This window comes from Oryctolagus cuniculus, chromosome 2 (assembly GCF_051225735.1).
Source record: "Oryctolagus cuniculus isolate XC-2025 breed Fujian yellow rabbit chromosome 2, ASM5122573v1, whole genome shotgun sequence".
NCBI lineage: Eukaryota > Metazoa > Chordata > Mammalia > Lagomorpha > Leporidae > Oryctolagus > Oryctolagus cuniculus.
Window position 1 is genome coordinate 171,176,497 of NC_142868.1, and position 17,943 is coordinate 171,194,439.

Below are 17,943 nucleotides of genomic sequence, written 5' to 3' on the forward strand. Positions count from 1 at the left end.
GTTGCTTAGAAGGACATAATGATTTACAATTGATTTTTCAAGAGTTCAGGTTAAGTTTCTAGAAATACTATTTAGGATAGCATTTGAACTATTCCAAAGATAAGTCAAGCTTATGTTATACCAAAGGACTAATTTTCAATTCTGTTGGAAGAAAGCAGTATTTGTTCTGAATAAAAAATTAAATAGGCAGAACTCAGTAGCTGCCAGAAACGTCTGATGCTTTGGCCCTAGGAGCAGTTAGTGGAGCAAGCAAGGGATCGCTTACACCTGCGTGGACTACAGAACAGCACGTGCCAGAAGGGAAGTACAAGTCAAACGTAGGAAGATGGCTTCATTGAGCAATCAAGAGTGTCAGTTGTATGGACGTTCTCAGCGGCAGTAAATACCTGCAGAGGATTTCCAGGAGGAACTGAGGCAGGCATTCTTAGCTGAGACACCAAGAGGTGGTTAGAGGAAGTATTAGAACATCAAGGTAGCTGATTTCCAAGCAAAAACAAGACAGTGCAATTTGTATTTTCCTGTCTATCTCTTTTATAACCAAACAGGCCAAAGTTCTATTTATGCTATTTTCCCAAACAATCCTTACCGTGTATCAGGAAGAAACAAAAAGAACACAGAGGATAACAGATTAGAAAAGGAAAAGGAAGAAAGTCCAAATAAAATGGATGACATTTTTAAGAGAGAGCCATGCGGCGCCGGCACACGGGGTTGTGGTCCCGGTCGGGGTGCCGGATTCTGTCCCGGTTGCCCCTCTTCCAGGCCAGCTCTCTGCTGTGGCTAGGGAGTGCAGTGGAGGATGGCCCAAGTGCCTGGGCTCTGCACCCCATGGGAAACCAGGATAAGTACCTGGCTCCTGCCTTCGGATCAGCGCGGTGCACTGGGCGCAGCGCGGTGGCCACTGGAGGGTGAACCAACGGCAAAGAAAGACCTTTCTCTCTGTCTCTCTCTCTCACTGTCCACTCTGCCTGTCAAAAAAAAAAATTATCTATAAATTTAAAAACATTTTTTGTTTCTTTTTTTTTTAAGATTTTATTTATTTATTTGAGAGGTAGAGTTACAGACAGAAGAAGAGACAGAGAGAAAGGTCTTCCCTCCGTTGGTTCACTCCCCAAATGGTCGCAACAGCCAGTGCAGTGCCGATCCGAAGCCAGGAGCCTTTTTCCTGGTCTCCCATGTGAGTGCAGGGGCCCAAGGACCTGGGCCATCCTCCACTGCTTTCCCAGGCCACAGCAGAGAGCTGGATTGGAAGAGGAGCAGCCAAGAGTAGAACCAGCACCCATATGGGATGCTGGCACCACAGGCGGAGGATTAACCTACTGCGCCATGGCGCCGGCCGCACGTTTTTCATTTCTTAAAATTTAATTTTTTAAATAATCTTAATTTTCTGTTGTATAATTTATATAACTCAATATTGATTAGAATGTAGATCATGTTGTATTAGTGATTTGATACAGCAAATCAGGAAACAAATGTTTTCTCAGATTATGAAAAAGATACTACAGATTTTTTTGTTTTTGTTCTTTTCCAACCATTGCTCTCTTTGGTTATAATTCAGTCAGTTTAGATTGTATTCAGTAAAGAAAACCACATACACATACAGAGCTGTGTTTAATGGTGTGTGGATATGTGTGCATATCTTTGTGTTAACAAACCTGTCCATGCATATGTGTAAGGAATGGGTATTCCTGCATCTGATGATCTGTCCCTTGCTCTCTCTTAAAAATGTCATCCATTTTATTTGGACTTTCTTCCTTTTCCTTTTCTAATCTGTTATCCTCTGTGTTCTTTTTGTTTCTTCCTGATACACGGTAAGGATTGTTTGGGAAAATAGCATAAATAGAACTTTGGCCTGTTTGGTTATAAAAGAGATAGACAGGAAAATACAAATTGAGACTATAGAATTTAAGAAAGAGTTTTTTTTTCTAAGAAATACAATTTTGAGGCCGGCGCTGCAGCTCACTAGGCTAATCCTCCGCCTTGCGGCGCTGGCACACCGGGTTCTAGTCCCAGTCTAGGCGCCGGATTCTGTCCCAGTTGCCCCTCTTCCAGGCCAGCTCTCTGCTGTGGCCAGGGAGTACAGTGGAGGATGGCCCAAGTGCTTGGGCCCTGCACCCCATGGGAGACCAGGAGAAGTACCTGGCTCCTGCCATCAGATCAGCGTGGTGCGCTGGCTGCAGCCCGCCAGCCGCAGCGGCCATTGGAGGGTGAACCAATGGCAAAAAGAAGACTTTTCTCTCTGTCTCTCTCTCTCTCAGTGTCCACTCTGCCTGTCAAAAAAAAAAAAAAAAAATTTGAGGGCCCATGTTATGGCATAGTGGTGGGTAAAGCCACTGCCTGCGACGCTAGCATCCCATATGGATGCTGGTTCAAGTCCTGACTGCTCCACTTCGAATCCAGCTCTCTGCTAATGGCCTGGGAAAGCAGCAAAAGATGGCCCAAGTGTTTGAACACCTGCACCCACATGGGAGACCTAGATGAAGCTCCTGGCTCTTGGCTTCTGTCTGGCTCAGCTCTAGCCATTGTGGACACTTGGGGAATGAACCAGTGGATGGAAGAACTATCCCTCTCTCTGTCTCTCTCTCTCAATCTCTCAATCTCTCTCTTTCTCTCCTTCTCCCTTGTCTCCCCTCCCCCATTTCTCCCTCTCTCTTTTATAACTCTGTCTTTCAAATAAATAAATAAATCTTAAATATAGTTTTGAACTCTCAGTAAATTTAAAATCACATTTAAAAGCACAGTAGTAAAATTAAAAAGCAGTATGAAATAAAGAAGAATGTGAGCATTTCTAGAAATTACCATCGGAAAATATGACCAATTCTTTTAATTTCCTGAGTGGCAAATGTTTATTTTAATGATTACTACAAGTAGTGAATGCATCAGGTCTTGTGGATAAAATGTATAAGTTGAAACCACTCAAGGGATGTGACCATAAAGTAATATTCTGCCAGGTAATGGAAGCATTTCAGAAGACTGCCAAGAATGTTTTTAACCAAGACAACATTTCTGAAATAAGTGATAATTATTTTAAATTATGATAAATATATCCTGATATTCCTGGATTTACAAGTTATATTACTTTTTTTTTTAAATAAGATGTATGGATTTATTTGAAAGGCAGAGTTACAGAGAGGCAGAGAGAGAAAGAGAGAGAGAGGTCTTCCATCCACTGATTCACTCCCCTGATGGCTGCAACAACTGGAGCTGCGCTGATCCGAAGCCAAGAGACAGGAGCTTCTTTTGGTCTCCCATGCGGGTGCAGGGGTCCAAGGACTTGGGCCATCTTCTACTGCTTTCCCAGGTCATAGCAGAGAGTTGAATCGGAAGTGGAGCAGCTGGGACTCGAACCGGTGCCCATATGGGATGCCAGTACTTCAAGCAGCAGCTTCACCCACTGTGCCACAGTGCTGGTCCCTTGTATTACTTTTAAAGTTATAAAAAGCAAACACATTAATCCTTTACTCCATTCTGCTATGGACTATCCCATTGCTATTTGTGTTTGATTATGTTGTTATATTCTGGAATTTAGTATTCGTTTTAAAAATGATTTATTTTTATTTCTTTGAAAGCAGAGAGAGAGTGAGAGACTGGGACCATCCAAGATGATCCATCCACTGGTTCACTCTCTGAAGGGCTAGGCCAGGCTGAAGTCAGAATCTAGGAAATGTGTCAGATTCTCGCACATGGGTAGCGGGAACTCATCATCCCTACTTTCCACACACAGTAACAGGAAGCTGGATCAGAAGCCAAGATCTGGAGCCCTCATTCCAATATGGGATGTGAGCATCCTAACTGGACCTTAACCCACCAGGACAAAATGCCGGCCTCAAGATTTTTTTGAAGAATTTGGGCCATTCTTGTGTAGCAGGTTAAGCTGCTGCTTGCGGTGCCAGCATTTCTGATCCAGCTCCCTGTTGGTGCGCCTGGGAAAGCAGTGGCAGATGACCCAAGAACTTGAGCCCCTGCCACCTAGTGGGAGATCTGGATGGAGTTCCTGGGTCCTGGCTTTGGCCTGGCCCAGCTTCAGCTGTTGAGGCTATTTAATGAGAGAACCAGTGGATGGAAGGTCTCCTCTGGCTCTCCCTTTCCTCTTTCAAATAAGTAAATAAATATTAGAAGAATTTTAAATTGAAGTTCAAACCAAACATGCTTCAAGGTGAAAGTGAATTTCATATAGAATTGGAAATAATGAAAGATGTTTGTTGTTAGAATAAATTGTTTCTTCTTTTTGATATCAATAGTTATTTTACTATGATAAGTCAATGGTAGTTGAAGTAGATTTTGAATACCTGTGAACCCAGTGTAAAGATTAACATTTCTAAGTCACAGGCTAACTGTGGTATTTAGAGGATTGTTTCAGATTGTTACAATAGCTGTTATGGCTTCAACTCATTTTAGTATTCTTTGCATTTTGCCAACTTTATCTGATTTACCGTCAAATGGAAAAACTTCCTTAAAAGTATTGGAGTGGATTTTTGGCACAGCAATTACTGCTTGGTACACCCACATCTCATGTGGGAGTCCTGGTTCCATTTCTGATTCCAGCATCCTGCTAATATGTAGCTTGTTGACTCCTAGTTGGCTTCCTGCCTCCTGTTTTGGACACCCAGATTGAGTTCATGGCTCCTGGCCTCATCTTGGCCCAGCCCTAGTTGTTGCCAGCATTTGGAGAGTGAGCTAACACATTGAGATGCCTCTGTGACACACTCTCTCTATCTATAGATATATCTATCTATCTATATGTATGTATCTATCTATAGATAGATCTATCTGTATGTATCTATCTATGTATATAGATAGATAGATACATATAGATAGATAGATATAAATAGATGTCTCTCTCTCTCTCTCTCTCTCTCTCTCTCTCTCTCTCTGCCTTTCAGGTTATCAGCCAGTGATGGCTGTTGTTATGAAGAGGATTAAGAACCTCTCCTTGTTATGTTAATTTAAAGATGATAACACTGTAGTAAAGAACTTTCTAGGTAAAAAGAGTTGAACTTTAAATTTGAAGATTATCTACATGTAAGTGATAGTGAAACTTAACAAAAAAAATACAGAATATTGTAAAATGATAAGTATCAGGGACTCTGCTAAACCTTAGGTGGCAGCCATAGATAGTAGTCATAGATAGTAAATGGTAGAAAAAGAAATTCTGATTCTTCACTACCTCCAAATTTATCAATGTAGTGTACTTCAAGCAATTCTCATTTCCTGAAATTGAAATTGTGGAAACAGTTGCAGAATAAATGAACTAAAGACAAATTAAAATCATCTCACTTACTTTTTTAGTCCCTTAGATGAATTTCAGTTTTCCTTTATGTGAAAAAAAAATAGCCATAACTAATTTGTGTTGCTCTTTTTCTTCTTAGCAATCAACTCTTCCTGCCAAATAAATAGAGTCATCAGTCATCCCACTCTGCCAATCAGCATCACTGCTCATGAAGATAGGCACATCAAATTCTATGATAACAATACAGGTACGAATTTATTTATTTAGTGGTTTTTGTTCAAGCAAAAGAAGAAAGAAACCCTACAAAAAAGTTGAGTACTTTTGGTGTCTGTTTTAGTGGCATGATAATCAAAGAATAGATACCAGACACAGGCAGTTCCTTGTCTCAGTTTCTCATCATGCCACCCAAATCTGCTAAGACTAGTTTTCATTCTAAACGATATTTGGATCCTTTTTGTTTAATAGTGAGTAGATGCTATATTTAGGTCCTGGAGCCAATGTTATCACTAGGAGCACAATGAAAAATTCATTCAAATGCAGATTAAAGTGATCTGTTGCTATGATTTATTGCAATATGTTGGGGGAAAATAGAAACATTGGAAGTAAAGGGTATGATCATTATACATGGTAATAAATTATTGTATAGTATTATTCAGTATTGAGTTATTCAGTTAAAAACTAGCCATATTCTGTGTTGCAGATGGAAAACTTACAGGTCATTTGGTTTTCTTTTCCATGGACTAATCTTCTCTGTGTTATAATACTGACTGCTTGGTCCTGATTGATTTGAATTGGAGCATGAGGGGCTTTCACAATTTTTGTTGGGTTACATTTCACCAGTCTAAAAGGAATTCATGAAGAGCTGTGCAGAGGAAAGCATCTTTGTGTTTGCAGCCATATTTATCTGAGTTACCTGTTATTGTCTTTGTTAATATGTTAACTTGTGCTGGCTTTGCTTAACTGCTATGGATAAGTAATTTCATATTTTACATCCTTTTTGTATGTTGTGTACATTATAATTGTGGCCATGTTTCCTTTCTGTTGCTTTGTCTCATTCTTTTTTCTCTGTGAATTTAAGCTCTCTATTCCTACCACCCATATAATTTGCCTGTAGCTAAAGGTTGCAAAGTAGGTGATTAATAGTTTCTAAATCCTCATTAGTGGGAATGACTTAAGAAGATGTTTGTGTAGAAATTAGTAACTTCCATAAGCTGCTTTTGTTCTTCATTATGGTGACTGAAGGTAGGAGACAGGCACATGTTTTAGTTGATGGGAAAAACTGTTGATACAGTAAGTAAACAGGGTAGCTAATGTATATTCAAATGAGGAAAATCATCAATAAATAGGAACAATCTTCTTTTTCCAAAGGTAAACTGATTCACTCGATGGTAGCACACCTAGAAGCTGTTACAAGTTTAGCAGTTGATCCTAATGGCCTGTACTTGATGTCTGGCAGTAAGTACATCAACTATGGATTGTTTATTTGTTCTTATCATCTTTATATAAGTGTAATTTTCCTTTTCAATTTCTTTTCATTTGGTATAGGTCATGACTGTTCAATACGTTTATGGAATCTAGAAAGTAAGACGTGTATTCAAGAGTTCACAGCTCATCGGAAAAAATTTGAAGAATCGATTCATGATGTAGCTTTCCACCCATCCAAATGCTATATAGCCAGTGCTGGAGCTGATGCGCTGGCTAAAGTCTTTGTATGACACAAAGCATCGTTTTCATCATCTAGTTCTTTATAAATAATCAACTGCACAAAAGAGATACAGAAGACCAGGGCAAGAATCAACTCGTCCTGCCCTTTTGTTCTGCTGAAGGAGCACAGAGAACATTTGTTAAAGTATAGTTTTGCAATTCGTATACAGTTTTCTAAAACTAAAGTTTGTTCAGGTTGCTGCAAGCTCAGCTGAATCTGTGAACCTGAAAACTGTTTCAAATTGTCCCCTAAATAGACCCTTTTAATTCTGAGGTGGTTCTAATTCGCTAGGTAGGTCCTTAGCGTACACAGGTTTAGCTTGTCCCTATTGATACAGCGTGCTGTAATGGATAATTAAAAAGCTTGATGGCTGGGAATGAGTAGAGAAAGAGCAGAAACTTAGACCTAGTTCTCCTCTGACAACTCTTATTAAACATGTTAGGTAGTCAAAACAGTAATCTTTATCTGCTGTACTAACTAGCCCCTTTGTGTATGATGACCAGGCAGTGTTAAAATTAGTTTAATTTAGCTCTTTCAGCTATTTACATAAAGCACCTGGCAAAGCATTTTATCTATTAGAGAAAAAAAAATGCAATAATATGTTACATATACTCAGAAATGCTAAACAACTATTTAGTTTGCAAGCAGATTTCTTTATTATATTACAGTTTGAAAATAGATTTGGCATCATTCTAAAGTTTAGCTGTCAGGCACACTCACCATTATAAAGAATAGTCAATAGAATCTGCTTTTACTAACGGACTTAACTTATTCAGGTTTGAGATCTGTTTATTTTTAAGGGCAAACAGGGCATATCTCTATAATAATTTCTATTTTAAAATTTGTTTTATTCATATAAAATATTCATATTTATAGTACAGAGTGATTATTTCTTATCAGTAAAATCTTACTTTCAATGACTGAAAGGTGTTATTTACTAGCACCCATTTATCAGCACCCACATAACCATGGTTCGTTCTTTATCTCTCATATTCATGTTATCCGACATCTACCAAAAGTAATTCATCATTATTAAGTTCTAATAGTCCAAAGAAAATGGTTAACCTCAGGCAGCTGCTGTTGCAGAAGTACTAAACAAAGCAAATGTTTTGTATCCAAGAAGCCCTCTATTAACATATCCAAGAAGAATCTCCTGAGAATTTAGACGGAAGCATTCCATGCCTAATATTGGCTAATATATTCTGCCTTTCCCTCTCCCTATCTTTCCATTGTTTAATTAGAATATGTGTTTTAATAGGCAGTGATCAGGTTTCTTTGATCATACCTTACCTGTGACTACGTGTGGTTAGCTTTTGGGATTCCCATGACCCCACTACCTGGAACGAGTCCCTAATCATATAGACCTTTTCTTAACAGCTGTCATGCCTCTCTTCATACACTTTCTCTTGGTTGTCCCAAATGACAGCAATGAATCTGGAAATTAGAAATAAATTATTAATGTCCAACTTTTCACTAAAATTTATAATAGGTTCTCAGACTTTAAAAAATGTATACCCTTAAGTATTTAAATCTGTTGAAATAGTTCCCATATTCCTGTCCTCATGTAGTCCATTGTCATGGCAATGACACTTATGTACATTTCCTCCTTGAAGAAATATTCTGGTGGTAATGTGGATAATAATTGACAATATTTCTTTAATATTTCTGCTTGTCTGCCTCTAGAATTCTGCAGTATAAGGGCAAATTTCCTTTAAAAACCTGTACTCTATTTGTCTGATTATTGTACAGATATGCTGTAGTATTTTAACAGCTGCTTTTTAATTTAATCTTTGTGCTTTGGTTAACAAGTGGGCTTAAGAAACTCCTTTGTGTAATCAGATGAATTGACCTAGACATGAGCTAAGAGGTGAATGTATATATTTCCATGCAGGTAGAATATTCCACATTGTGTTTAGTAAATTGTTTTTGGTTCTTCACAGAGAGAACAGGTTGTTGCTAACCAGCATTGTAGAAGAATACTGGAAATTTCTAGTCAGGTACCCCTACTTGGTATATTTATAATGGACCACCCACAAAGCTATTATTCTCCCAGTTACTGCTTTAATTACCTTCCAAGGTCTTTAGTGCCTACTTTACTTATGTCACTGAAATTCTGAAAACCCAATATACTCTTCCACTGTTCATCTTATGCCTCATGGTTGAAAATTTTCTGTTAGTGAGTAGAAAATAACCATGAATACATAAACTGTGCAGATGATGGAACTGTTGAAAGTTCCTTAGAAAGCCAGTGGTATCCCATTGGAGACTGTACACAGAAAGACTCTTTTCCACTAGCACTGTATGATCTCAGCCTAGAAATGAGCCAAAGCAGTCTTCCAACCATATGGTTGCATTTACAAATATCTGACTTCTCCCCAGCCTATTAGAAGTTCACAAAATGAACAAATTCAAGATTTAAACAGTCATTGAAATACTTTCATAATACTTGATTTGTAAATATTTTGGATAAAGTGTTTTGAAATAGTATGAAAATCAGCAGGAGGTGTGGGTCCCTGCCTTATTTTCATATGCTGTGGATATGTCTCTGGGAGCTTGCAGCACCCTTCTCAACTGTCATAAGGAACTCATTTGCTACTCAAACCATAGACAGATATTTAACATATGTGATGTAATGACCTTCAGTATTTTTCTATTGAACAAATTTAGCAATTTTTTGCCATTAAACAGATAATTAGTTATGCAAAGTTATTAGCTTTTATAATCATTTTAGTTATGACTAAAAGGGGGAATTGAGCTGCATCACTGATAATGAACTTTGTGAGAAATTTTTTGTTTATCTGACTTTCATTCCTTCAGTATTCTTGCTATAAATTTCTTTTGGAGATAATGATGGAGATTTATTTGAAAATGTCTAAAATGTATGTATATTTTATAAATATATATTATATATATTATAGGAATATATATAATATATATAGACTATATATATATATATATATAAAAAACCATAGGTGCATTTTACTGTTTTGTATTTTCATTTTTGGAGGTAGTATACGCAGTGGATAATGATGAGTATGATGAGTGTTGTGCTGTTTGCTTTTACAGTATAATATATAGTTCTCAATGTTTAAATTACTGTATATACTATATCCATTATAGGCTAGCATGCTTGTTTTAAGGACTGTCATTCTAGTTTATTAAAATCTGAATGTAAGAAAACCTGGCTATTCAAATGTGAATTGAAAAATATTCCATTCTCAGTACTGAACTATTTCCATTGAACATTCAGGCTTTTTAACAAAATAGATATCATCAAGAAGGCAATAGCTAGAAAATGAGAGGTGCCTTTATTTAAAAAAAAAAAAAAAAAGCAAATGCAGCCTTACAGTGAAGATGAAGATTGAGTTTGTGCGTGGAGGTGGGAGGGAAAAGGAAAAAGAGTGAGAGGCAGAGATAGGGGAGTGTGTGTGGTGTCTGTGTGTGTGTACATGCACGCATGTGTGCCAATCTGTGAAGGTCCTGGTTTGTGACCCTCAGTGTCTTTTTAATGTATCTGTTCAACCTCTAGGACTTCAGGGGACATTTCATGCGCTGTCTTTGTGCTCTTCTGAGCACCATATATACCTTCCAAGAATTCTGAATGTGAATTCCTAGAAATTTCAGTAGAGAAAAAAATAGCTACTCTTTAAAGTCAAGTTCAGGTAAAAAGAGAAATTATTGGTTTACTAAAATTATGGGATTTCGTTAGTGTTGGCTAAGTGAATGTAATTTTTTTTGAAGTCTCACTTTTTTAGTACTTCATATATTCCCCCTTACATAAGAGTATGTCATGAAAATCTTATGTGATGATAAGGGTTCAACTAATAAAAAGTTATTTTTAAACACCTGAACTAGTAATTCCACCTAAGAATAGTCTTAAAGTATTTAAATGGCATCTCTCATATCTACCTCTTTGTCATTGCTGCCATTTTTACTAAAGCATATCTTCCTGACTACTGAAGTGATGGTCAGATGCAATTGAAGAATCGATGTTGGTGCTTTCCTTAGGCCTTGTCCTTTAAGTCTATTGCATTAAGAGATCACAAGCCAGACTGAGAGACTTAGTATTCACTATAGTATTCTTTTGAAAGAATTGCTTAAAATTAACCATCAGTGTTGTTAGTTAATCTCTGGTTGGTTTATGTCTGTGTGATGTTTTTCAACCAAGAGCCAAATTATATTGAATACATATGGAAAAAGAGTTCTAAGTATAGTTTTATTTAGCTTACTTTATTCTTTAAAATCTATTTCAAGATTCTTAAGTACATAATTTTATTTACTCAGAAGTTGCCCTTATTACTATGTTACTTGTTATTTATATAACTGCAGTACTTCTTAAGTGTTTGACACTGGGATTCAGGTTATACAAAAGTAGTAGCTGACAAAAATGTCTATTTTGTGAAATGTACCAATTCCTAAAGTCCATTTTAGGGGAAGTTCCATAAAACGAATATATCTATATTTAAAAACAAAGGATAGACATTTTGATAAATAAATTATTTTACTTTTGCCATGTCCCTCCTCCAGCTGGGTCTCCATGTCTGTGTAAGGGATGCCATGTTGACAAAATATTTAGTAGATTCTTCATATTGTTTGCTCTTTTAATCCAAAAAGTGCAAGTGTTATTAGGTCAAATAGCGATCCCTAGATCCCACTCATTTATTCTAGCAGTATTCCTGAAGTGGTGCTTAGGGATCAGAATCTTCTGGATCTTGGCTATCAAGCTTTGGATTTAATTTAATTGGGACCACATGCTCGTCATCCCTCTGATGCAGATTAGAAAATTCATTTTAATCTAGATAAACTCTAATGTCTGCCTGTGTTTTTAACAGGCTGTGAACCAGTGAGTGCCTTGTTAATGTAGAATGGTCCCTCCCCCTTATATGTTAGCTCTATCTGAAAATGTCTCAGAGAATGGTATTTTAACTGGCTTATAGAGAACTGTAAATTTGGTATTGTCAGCAACCAGAAAGTCTTTGGTTTACTACATACCTCCCTACCTGTTTCTCCTCATTGTTTGGCTGAGGCTTGCCTGTTGTGAGAAGAGAAATACAACCTTCCTTCTTCATACCTTTTATCCAGTCCAGATTAAGAGATGTCCCTTGTCCCCATTCCAACTCTATGATCTAATACTTGTTTTTAGGAGGAACCACTTCTTTATAATACTGAAATCTACTGCTTATTTTATATCTTCTCAACTTGAGTTTACTAGAGCTGATCTCAGGCATCATCAGTTCCGATTCCTAACCAACCCTTTCTCTCCACACTCAACCCCTAGCTGGTGAGCCCTGGGCCAGATTGTTTTATCTTCAGGTATTTTAAATTTTAGTTTTAATAACGATTGATGTAAATTAATCCAAGTGCTAATTTTTGTGGTGCAAGAAGTTTCTTTTGTAAATTCAGGGTATGGATAAGCTAATTAAGATATCCATTTTTGGTGGCTCTAAGTGTATTCTTTGTTTTTAAATAAAGTGTACAAATATAGATAATGTGCTATAGATGTCTCATGAATTGGAATATTTGTCAGATTTGGAATCTAGTTGTGGCTTTGCAGTGAATTCAGATAAAACACTTGAGTGCCATCTGATTTGGGGCTGGACGGTTGTAGAGGGGTGCAGGGAAATTAAAGGGAATTAAGCAAAGTAGATATGAGTCCAGAATAGTGAAACACTTATCATTAATTGATTGTGAAGGAGGTGGAGAAGTTTATCATTTTAGAGAATTTGAGCCTTTGGAAAGCTAGTAAAAATTTAAAACCCATAAAATTCAGTCAATCAGTGATACTCCCAGGGACACATGTGTGTATGTTAACAAATAAGTTTCATGTTTTTCACGTGAGTTCAATTAAATAATTATTAAACATTACAGCAATATCTATAAACTTAGCGTGTTTTTATTTTTCTTTGCTTGGCTATTTAAAAGACAATCATAAGCCTTCCACACCTCTCCCTGACCCTTTGCTTCAACATTATTGAAGCTTTTGCCTGCATAGAACTCAGAATTTCTTTGTTCCCATCTTGAACTACAATACAATATTGAATCTAAAATACATCTTCTGATGTCCTAGATACTATGTACTATTCTTTGCAGTACTGTGTGGTGGTCTACAGTGAGTGTTGTATCCTTCAGAAGGCATACACACTTTTCTGTAGTGTTAGAAACATCTCTTTTGTCTCTTTTACCGAGAATTGAGACATGGTTTGCTAGAGTATTTTTGGAGTAATCTAACTTAGGCAGTCAAGAAGACTCTAATAGTTATTTATGGGTTGATGAGTCCTCCGGTCTCAGCCTAGCTTCAAAGTTGTATTCTGACCTACATTGGGTTTCTGGGGTTTTGAGGGGTCTCAGCATTATCCTGGCATACCCTGTAGTACAAACAATGTAACCACAAAGCATCCTTTCACTTGTAACTTCTCAGTTGGAATGGCCAGGACACTCCAGTTCTATAAAGCAGCTCCAGTGTGTAACTCTGCAGCTCTGAAAATTGGGATTCATTTTTCCTGGAACAGAATTTTTAGCTTGTTATATTTTATATACTTAAAAAACTAAACAGAATCCAAAATTCACCGTGTTTGGGGAAACAAGTTACTCCTTCAAGAAGGAAAAGTAGCCTCCATCTCTCCTTCAGAGGACTTGAAAGGTGACCACTTTTGATTTCAGTAAGTGAGTGGTTCTAATTCCGACTTGTTTGTCATTGGTCCCTGTTAACTACATTTAAGTTGTTGTTACTGTTTTAAGATTGATTTATTTGATTGCTTCTCAGCTTTTTGGCTAAGATCAAGTGTGAAAATTGATTTATTTGAAAGGCAAAATAACAGAAGGAGAGACAGGGACATCTTCGAGCCACTGGTCCACTCCTCAAATGGCTGCAATGGCCAGGGTTGGGCCAGGTGAAGCTACAAGCTCCAAATCAAACCAGCACCCATATGGGATGGCAGCATCTCAGGCACTGGCTTAAGACATTGTGCCATAACTCTGGCCCCTAAATTAAAGATTTTTAGGAAAGACATCAGAAGTATCCTAGAGCCTACTGGCAAAGTGTCAGTATAGTTTTATTACATATTAGGCAGCTAAGTCTGGTTATATTGTATTATCTGCATATGTCAGAATGAAGACTAGGCATGTAAGAAATATTCTAAAGTGGCCATGAGTGATAATCTCATTAAGAAAAAAGTCATTTTTACAGGATAAGTTCTCCCTAGAATGTTTTTGATTATCATTTTAAAATCTTTTTGTATAACCTATGTATTTCAAAGTATCTTGTTAGTAATTTCACTCTGTATATTTTAGAAGAAAATAACTTATGGGTCTCACAATATCTTTTGACATTTGTGACTAACACTAACTTGTGACTAACTTGCCCTACCCCCCGCTACACACACACACACACACACACACAGAGCTACCCAAGCCAGTACTGAACTGTATGTAGAAATACATGTGTAGTAAATATGTCAGCAGTTTACTGACTGGAAAATCTGTATTTCTGTGCACAGCTCTCAGGGAAAGTAGGAGGCTTATGCATTTGATACATGCTACAATGGAACATTAAGCTGTAGCATGTGGGAGTGTACTGCATGAGTAGAGCTAATAGTGATGTCCTCTCAGAACTTAAGGTTAGGTTCTGCCAGTCACTCTTCATACAGATTTTCAAAGTGCGTGAGTTTATCTAAAACAACATTTAATAATCTAAATTCATTTAAATGAAAACTTTGTTTTTCAGTGAAATATTATCTGTTCCATTTTCTTGTATATCTCGTCAGAAGGAATCTGACCTTTCACTCAACTATAAAACATTCTGGCTTTCTTTTTATTGCTTTTCGGTCAGTCTTTTAAACAAGCAAGACAATAAGCTCATTTATTGATTTAGGTATTTAAGAATATACTGACTGATTTTAAAAAAATATTAATTATTTTTTGTTTATTTGAGAGACAAAGAGATAGAGAAGCTGTTTTATTCCCTACCCCCATTCACCTCTCTGAATGCCCATAGTGGCTGCGACTGGGCAGGACTTGAGCTAGGAACTGTAATGCAGTTTGGGTCTCCTATGCAGGACTACAAGTACTTGAGCCATCACAACTTCCTCCTAGGGTCTGCATTGGCAGCAAGCTGGAGATAGGAGCTGATTGCCGAACCAGGCACTTACATGTGAGTCATGAGTTTTAACCAGTAGGCTAACTACATGCTCCCCAATTTACAAAACAGTAATAATTATAAACAGATTGTTTTCCTCTTTAGAAATGTCATTGCTTTCTGGATTTTGCTTCTGAATTGGGAGGTTGTATAGATGCATGCAATTTTGTGCCCTCAGTATATATAATTGATATATAACTTGCCTCTGCTGATAAATACACAAAAGCTTAATTTTATATGATTTTAATAAATTGTTTTGGGAATACAAAGATTGACGAGGAATATAGCAAGATATTTCCATAAGTTCATAGAAAAATGGAATTAAAAGCTAAGCATAGGGGCTGGCACTGTGGCATAGTGGGTAAAGCCGGCACCTGCAGTGCCGGCATCCCATATGGGCACTGGTTCAAGTCTCAGCTGCTCCTCTTTCAATCTAGCTCTCTGCTATTGCCTGAGAAAGCAGTAGAAGATGGCCCAAGTGTTTGGATCCCTGCATCTGGGTGGGAGACCTGGAAGAATCTCCTGGCTCCTAGCTTCGGACTGGCTCAGCTCCAGCCTTTGCAGCCATTTGGAAAGTGGACCAGCAGATGGAAGACCTCTCTCTCTCTCTCTCTCTCTCTCTGCCTCTGCCTCTGCCTCTGCCTCTGCCTCTGCCTCTCTGTATCTGCCTTTCAAATAAATAAATAAATCTTTTTTAAAAAAAGATAAGCATATTTTGGTACAACAAATTCTGCAATCCCTGTATATAAGGAGTTCACAAAAAGGTCATGAAAGTGTGTATTAAGAAAACACTGCATGAATTTCGAAAGTTTCTTGCACTGAAATAAACTTACCTTTAATTTCATTTTTCAATGAATGTTTTGAAGTACCCTCCTATGATAAGTTTATTTTATATATTATCCTTCAAAATCTTGGGGATTTCTTTTTGAGATGTTGGGAGTAAGTAGTGATAAATTATCTTTGAATATCTTGATTCTCCCATATTTTCTACCCAGATTTGCACATTAAGTACTGCTCATTTATCACCTAAAAAAAGTTAAATGATTATTTGCTTCAGTCTCTATATGCTCTTTTAAAAAAAAATTATGTATTTATTTGAAAGAGTTACACAGAGAGAGAAAGAGAGGTCTTCCATCCACTGGTTCACTCCCCAACTGGCTGCAATGGCCAGAGCTGTGCCAATCCAAAGCCAGGAGCCAGAAGCTTCCTCTGCGTCTGCGTCTCCCACGGGGGTGCAGGGGCCCAAGGATTTGGACCATCTTCTACTGCTTTCCCAGGCTGTGGCAGAGAGCTGGATGGCAAGTGGAGCAGCCGGGACTAGAACTGGCGCCCATATGCGATGCCGGCACTGCAGGTAGAGCTTCACCCAGTGTGCCACAGCACTGGCCCCTTTATATGCTCTTTGAGGCACAGAACATGTTGGTTTTTCTTGTACCCCCCATAGCCCTTCGCCTGGTGCCTTATCTTAAAGAAAGAACTCAAATTTTATTTATTGGTTGAGTATTAGAGTTCTTTTCAAAACCCATCCAAATAAAGTCCAAAAGAAAATAAAGCAAAAACCCTTCCAGTCTCTAGGTAATGCTCAGATGCATCTAGATCTGAGAATCTGATCCAAAGATTGAGGTCTGCTCCCTGATTGGGGAGGAATTTGGACCATACCTCACAGGAGGCAGCTGAATGCCCCTGGCAACACTCTCTGTGTTGCACACTTCCAGTCTGCCTGCATTGGAACTCATCGAAATGTGGGGGAGACAGAAGTGTGTAAACTCAGTTGTCCCCTCTTTCTCTGTTCCTTTTTTCCCACCTCAGTTCCCCAACCCACTGAGCTCTAATCCCTTGAGAGGAGCTTATCCTGCAGCCTGGAACATTAACCCTCCTTGACTATCCTGAGCCAGGCCAGGTCCACATCCACTCTTCTTCCTTGCATCCCGCAGGAGGTGCTGATGTTAATGACTGACATGTTCTCCAGTGGAAGCTCTCTCTGGGTAGCTTTCTTTGGAAATAAAGATGGGGCCACTCTGCAAATCCTTCAGGATGTTTTCAGGGTTGTTTTTTGTCTTAAATATTTTGTGATAATTTTCCAAATGTTTTTGAACTCTCCTGGAATGTCTCATTTTTTTTTCTTTTTTGACAGCAGAGTGGACAGTGAGAGAGAGAGAGACAGAGAGAAAGGTCTTCCTTTGCCGTTGGTTCACCCTCCAGTGGCCACCAGAGCTGGCGCGCTGCGGCTGGCGCATCGCGCTGATCTGAAGCCAGGAGCCAGGTGCTTCTCCTGGTCTCCCATGCAGGTGCAGGGCCCAAGCACTTGGACCATCCTCCACTGCACTCCCAGACTATAGCAGCAGAGAGCTGGCCTGGAAGAGGGGCAGCCGGGACAGAATCCGGCACCCCGACCAGGACTAGAACCCAGTGTGCTGGCGCCGCAGGTGGAGGATTAGCCTATTGAGCCGCGGCGCTGGCCTCATTTTGTTTTTTGTTTTCTAACTTCACACCAGTGGGGCCCTGGTTGTTCAAGGACTTCAGGTACACAGCTTAATTGCTTCAGGAGCAAAATAGTCAAGTTAGAGCCCACTGTTTATACTTTAAAATCCAGGGGCCGGTGCTGTGGTGTAGCGGGCGAAACTGCCACCTGCAATGCTGGCATCCCATATGGGTGCCAATTCAAGACCCGGCTGCTCCACTTCAAATCCAGCTCTGCTATGGCATGGGAAAGCAGTAGAAGATGGCTGAAGTCCTTAGGCCCCTACATCCACATGAGAGACCCTGAGGAAGCTCCTGACTCCTGGCTTTGGATCAGCACAGCTGTGGCCATTGCAGCCAATTAGGGAGTGAACCAGTGGATGGAAGACCTCTCTCTCTCTGCCTCTCCTTTTCTCT

At 38.6% G+C, this 17,943-nt stretch overlaps 1 protein-coding gene and 1 pseudogene across 2 annotated transcripts in view; both read left to right on the plus strand.

Moving 5' to 3' along the window:
* Nucleotides 1-10,112, plus strand: part of STRN (striatin) — a 133,351-nt gene extending 123,239 nt beyond the window's left edge. For both annotated transcript variants that reach the window (XM_051842991.3, XM_070069253.2), the window contains 3 exons: nt 5,367-5,474; nt 6,596-6,682; nt 6,773-10,112. In XM_051842991.3, coding sequence (XP_051698951.1) covers nt 5,367-5,474; nt 6,596-6,682; nt 6,773-6,942 — 365 coding nt within the window. In that variant the 3' untranslated portion in view covers nt 6,943-10,112. The remainder of the gene's footprint in view (nt 1-5,366; nt 5,475-6,595; nt 6,683-6,772) is intronic.
* On the plus strand, nt 113-636 carry LOC108176393 (SNRPN upstream reading frame protein pseudogene; annotated as a pseudogene).
* Nucleotides 10,113-17,943: the final 7,831 nt, after the last annotated feature.